Raw genomic sequence first — 6,000 nt, forward strand, 5'->3', positions numbered from 1 at the left:
TCCATAGGATAGTTGGTGTGTGTGTGTGTGTGTGTGTGTGTGTGTGTGTGTGTGTGTGTGTGTCTAAGCTGTGTTACTTGTCGTAACATTGAGACATTTTCAGTCTTTTTCATAAGAATATCATCTTCCTGCAACAAGTTACATAGGGATTACATAACTGGATATCACTATCAGCTTATAAAAGTTGAATGGCCAGAGTCGTTAAGGCCTTGAACCTTAAGATATAACCACCAACCGAACTGAAACTTCAACACCGTCTTCAGATGTTAGTATAGTACTAAGACCAGATACACGCTCTCACGCCGTGTATGGCTCTTCCAAGTTAAGGGCTCTTCAGCAGGGTATAAGCCAAAAATGCTGCTTTTATTCCCTTAACTCTGGATGTTTTGTTTTACAATCCTCTTAATCTCTCTCGATTATAAAGATGTCATCAGTTGCTCTAGCAATGCAGATATATAATCAAAACTGGAAATGTGTCTTTTCTTACTTAATCTTAAGTCTTGTGTTATATTAGACACTATTTTAAGGACGAAAGGACCACACGATTAGTGAGAGTGTATGTGGTCTTAAAATTACCATTAACACCTGAAGAAGGTGTTAAAAGATGTTTCGGTTGGTGGTTGCATAGCCCGATGTTGACTGCCTTCATAACCCTGGTAGGTGAGAGGCCTTGAGCCCACACAACAATTTACTGATCATAACTAGTTATTTAAGGGACTAATTTTAGTGGTGGAATAGCAGCGGGAGTTGTGATTGGTAGATCGTTACTCACTGGAGGTTAAGGGTTGTTGATGATAGTTCTCTATATAGTCGTATAAGCAAATGATTAGGTACATATAAGACATAAATATATGTAGATTATAAGATCTTTCATCTTCACATCATTGTGGACGTAAGATGTATTCTACAGCCATGTACGCAGACACGTCAGTAACACGTCTTTCTCTCTTTGCAGCGTTCAGCTGGTTCTCGCTGTGCGAGTACGTGATCGCCACGTGCAACATGCTGTACCACGTGAGCGTCGCCCTCGACTTCTCGGAGGAGCACCTGATTGTGGGCCACATCGTCTCGACAGCCAGTACGCCCTCCGCCTCCAGCAACTCCATCTCCACCACTGCCTCGTCCTCCCGCCACCACTCCGTCTCCACCCCAACCACCGCCACCACCGCATCCTACGACAACCTGGCCGCCTGCGAGGGACCAGTCGACGTCCTGCCCACTAAAAACGGCCGCCTGGATGAGCCATCCCTGGGTAACGTGGGGCTCGGGGCCCCTCTGGCTGCCATGGTCGGCGGCAACCACCCGGGAATGACCTGTGGCAAGATGGCGCCGATGGTAAAGTGCGAGGCGAGCGGGTCCATCGGTGTGGGCGGGCCGGGTACCGTCGGGAGCGGGGCGAACAGCGTGGTGGGCGGGGTCGGAGTGGATGGGGAGGACACGCCCACCGTCATCCACCAAGTCCTGAATACCATTCACGAGGGCGCCGAGCCCCCGGCGCAGCCTTGCCTCAACGGGCCAGAAGAAGAAGAGGAGGAGGAAGACAACACCACCACGGAGACGTCTCTAGTCCACCGGAGACCCACCCAACTACGAAGTTCTAACCCCACAGATGCCCACCCTACAGCCCACGCCCACTGCGAGTAGTGTGCACGCGTAGGTGGGGCACAAGCTCCGCCCATGACTCGTGAGCAAAGAGAGAGAGAGAGAGAGAGTGTGTTTGAGGGGTGGTGGTGTCTCATCCCCACACGTGTCCTGCCGGTCTCTCTCCCCCAACACACCCACACCCCTCCAGACTCAACATGGAACTCCCTCAACCCACCCCCGTATGTTTTTTTTTTTTTTTTTTTTTTTTGCTACCCGAAGCACACACTGAGAACTTGACCTCTTGAATATACCCGTGTGTGTGTGGCGATGCTGTGTCGTTGGGAGGAACTCTGGCTGACCTTGGCCTACTTCGGGTTGATGGCTATCGAAGCCGCTACTCTTCTGGAGCCCCTCGCGAACAGAAGTCCATTTGACAGAATGTGTGACAAGGGTCGTCTTTGTGGTTAGGGTGAGACTGCTCGTTGGTGGCAACTCCGTCAATAGGGAACGACCCTACAGGCCTGTGATGACTTAACGTTGCCTGCTAACGCCTCTGTGTCATACGGTTGTCAAGGGGGCAGCCCCGTGGAAAAAAAAAAATATATATATATATTCCTCTTTGATGCGACGGGAGAGAAAGAGAAACAACACCATGAACTAACGATTGCTTGCTGTAGCCGTGTTTAGTAATGGATTAATTGATGCACTGACGGGTCTAGTATTCGCAAATGAAATAAAATAATGGTAGGCGATGATTGAAATATAAAAAGAGCAGTTCTTTAGCCAGTGGAAAGCTTTTAAGTAAATGGCTTTTAAGAAAAAAAAAAGAAATCAGGTCACAATTGTCTATGATAGTAGCCAGAAGGAGAGATCAGGATCCAATTGAGAAAAAAAAACCTTGGCTTTAGTCACTACTGTAACAGACACCACCCATTCGTGGCCAGAGTCTACACACGACTCACTCAAACACCTGACAAAATGCATGATTGAGTTGCCATATGGATGAAGGCAACTTTAATCTCGTTTTCTCTGTGAATTTTAGTCTTGTTCTCAAATCTTATACCAAAAAAAAAAAGTAATGATGATGTTTCTAGTTTATTATGACAATGTGAGGCAATTCTTTGTAAATGTGGCTCTCTTACTGAGGAGGTTAAATGTGAGTGGCAAAGATTGGAAGTCCCCGAACTTTGTGGCTACGTGTTGTATTTGGTCCAGTTCACCGCCATACCACTTGCAAAATTGTCTCTTTTAAAAACGCGTGTGCGTGTGTGTGTGTGTGTGTGTGTGTGTGTGTGTGGCTGCGTGTGTACGGAGTGTTGTCACATTAGGAACATCTGTTTAACAGCATAATCAGGCTGGAGGTGATGTCATGAGGTGAGAGACTCGGGACCTGTGAACTGATAGACAGACACATTGCGAATCATTACGCAAATGATTTTTTTTTTTCTTGCCCAACTGTGTCAGTCACTTTTAAGAGAGTCCATCGTGGTCTAGTGTGTGTGTTGCTGCTGATGGCTTGGAATATTTCAGTGTGTTCCTTGATATATGATATTTCGAGATTGTCGTAGAGGAAGTGTCCCTGGTTAGGCCGCCTGACTTAACTCCGTCACTAACGCTGAAGTGAGGTGTGACGGACGGCCACTGGTGGTGTTAATGATCCGTCGCCGACTTCGTCACTAGTGACGGAGTGAGGCGTGACGTCCACACTGAGTTAGGCTACGTCACTTACTACGTCACTCGTGCCGGAGAGAAAGAGAGAGAGAGAGAGAGAGAGAGAGAGAGAGAGAGAGAGAGAGAGAGAGAGAGAGGTGTGTGACGTCACCTTTTTTTTTCTTATATAGGCCCCCCCCACCCAATATTTTCCCATATTGCGTGTGGCCCATGAATCTGATGCCTTATTGATTTTTAGGCCAGAATGTTTGAGTATCTCTTGGCGAGGAGCAAATAAAGGGTAACCTGGATCCTGTCCGAAGATCGGTAGCGAAGCAGTAGAGACGAGACAACACCTGTTCAAGCTGTGTATGTGGATGGGAACCGTAGGCAAAGATACAGCGGTCCATCTTAGGTTCTGAACACCAAGGGCGTGACTTTAGAAACCCTAAGGAAATGTCCGATCACAGTGCGCAAGGTGAGGGTTATTCATTTGTTCGCCATCAGGTACACGAGCATCCTTGTGGGTCTTAACTCTTTGGGGGGGAGGGGGGACGCGTCGCCGTGGTTATCCTGGGCCAGACGAGGCATCAATCACGAGGGTCTGCTTGTTAGATCTTCTGTAGAACGACTGAGTTATGTTCAGAAGACGTTTGGAGCGGGAGGAGGAGGAGAGGGGGGCAGGTGGAGGACGACTTGAGCCACTGTTCCTCTGAAATTTGAGGATCGCTAGTGATGGGGGGGAGGAGGAGGAGGGAGACGACGTGTCCTTTGAGAAATGAGGGTGTGCGTAGCCTCAGATGGGCGGGAGACCTTTGAAAGTAATGAGGGGGTATGGCCTTTGAAAGTAGAAAAAAAGAAGGACGTGGCTTTTGAAAGACAGATGCATGGCCTCTTGGGTATGGTCTTTGACGATTGAGGGCGTGGCTTTAGAGAAGCATGTGTTGGGGGGCCCGGCTGGGTTGAGAATCCGAGGCATGTGGGCATTTCCTTTGTTGCCAGCTGACCGATCAAGATCCAGGGGCATGAGACCAGCGACGGGAGGATTGGAAGGTGGAGAAACCACATCCAGATTACATTACGTTGCTCACTTGTGTATATTTCCTCTAGGTAATGGTGACGCTTGGTTAAAAAAAAAAAACTGTTTGTATTGGTGTGTCACCATTCCCTTCTCTGTATGTCACACAACTTTGTGACCACCTAAATTAGCAGTAACTGTTTCTACTTCCTTATTCCGTTATTCATACGCTTTCCATTTGTTTATCTTGCGTTGCCGAACAACCTTACGTCATACTTATTTGGCCAGAAATCGTGAAAAGTAAACTATATTTGTTCACGTCTGTAGTGCAGCCTCGAAGCTGCAAGAGCCCCATAAGAGGGGTCCTGGGGTTGTTATAAATGAGTGACGCATTGTGTAATTACAACCCGCAGGATGTATTTATCTTAGTTTCTCGCTGATGTTACGAATATCTTAACAGCATCAGAGCCTTATTTTTGTCTTAAATACCTGGATATGTTACCACTGTTGGGAGGAGAGGAGGGAGGGTTGTCTGTAGGCCTTGGTGTGGCATGGGTGTCACAGAGGAAGACTTCTTCACCAAGCAGGCTACCCACTAACTGCCTTAACTGTATTTGTTGTATATTTGTTAAGATTTCGAATGTGTTATCAAACTGCTTAGTTGAAATTTGCTTGGTCCTAAGGATCGTTGCCAGGGATTTTATGAGTATTTGATCTACTCGACCAATGCTTGATCCCAGCGGGTGTCGGAAGGATACAGAGACTGTAACCAGGTTAGGGAATGTTGATGTGACAGTTTGTGTTTAGAACTGAGGACGTGGTGCCTGATATCCTCTTCCTCGGACAGTAGAACACCATAATACTATCTAGAACAGCTAGCTTCGTACCTAACTAGAGCCTCATCTCTTAGCTTAGATCAAAGTGCTAAACCGCAAGGAAGCAGCTTTTTGGGTTCTTTCCTTAGAAGCAAGTGTATCGAACCGACCAGCCATCAGTGGAGTGGATGTTCCTTCTATTCTGGGGGCGAGCCGCTGGAAACTATCCGTCACAGTCGAACAATAGAAGCCTATGTGGTGTGGGACGCCACTGAGCACATTTGAATTCATCTGTTCCAAAGGTTGACGAGGTTGGAATCTGTTACTCTTGAGAGCCTGATGGTGAATACGTTTAGATGCACAAGTGTCTGCGCTCTGATTGGTTGCCTTCTATGAGTACAAGGGGGTAGACAAAACACAGGGCGACCAATCAGCGTTGACCAACCTAGTGAAATAGCAACGATTCTTTTTTTTTTTTTTTTCGTAAGGCCCAGGATGGCTAGGCAGTCCGTCCCCTCTAATCATGATTAGATTATTTGACATGAACCAGAACTAAGAAGAAAGAAGTAGTATAACTATTTATCTACGCCTTGAACTGGAGTGACGTGTGGTATATAATCGAAAAAAAGGAGACGGCCCTTATTGGTTTCAGATGCACCCCCACCTCCAACTGTAAGGCATTTGTTGATAATTATGTGTGATGTACATACATATATATATATATATATATGAATATATTTTTTCGGTTTTGGCTCATATTGATTAAAGTAACCGCCCCTCCCCACCCCTGATCATTTCTCAGGAGCGGCAAGCGTTCGGTGGACGTGCTCCAGCAGACGACCCACCACGTTTGTGAGCCAAAGGCCAAAGAATTTTTTTTTTTTCGATTGTTTACCCTGAATCGTATTTCTTATTCTGTGAACAAGAAACACA

At 46.8% G+C, this 6,000-nt stretch overlaps 1 protein-coding gene across 5 annotated transcripts in view; it reads left to right on the forward strand.

Annotated features, from left to right (window-relative positions):
• The window catches only part of LOC139753649 (post-GPI attachment to proteins factor 2-like), a 377,354-nt gene extending 374,770 nt beyond the window's left edge, over nt 1–2,584 (forward strand). For all 5 annotated transcript variants that reach the window (XM_071670296.1, XM_071670276.1, XM_071670267.1 and 2 more), the window contains exon 5: nt 956–2,584. In XM_071670296.1, the coding sequence (XP_071526397.1) occupies nt 956–1,644 (689 nt within the window). In that variant the 3' untranslated portion in view covers nt 1,645–2,584. The remainder of the gene's footprint in view (nt 1–955) is intronic.
• Nucleotides 2,585–6,000: the final 3,416 nt, after the last annotated feature.

Source organism: Panulirus ornatus, chromosome 2, assembly GCF_036320965.1.
Source record: "Panulirus ornatus isolate Po-2019 chromosome 2, ASM3632096v1, whole genome shotgun sequence".
NCBI lineage: Eukaryota > Metazoa > Arthropoda > Malacostraca > Decapoda > Palinuridae > Panulirus > Panulirus ornatus.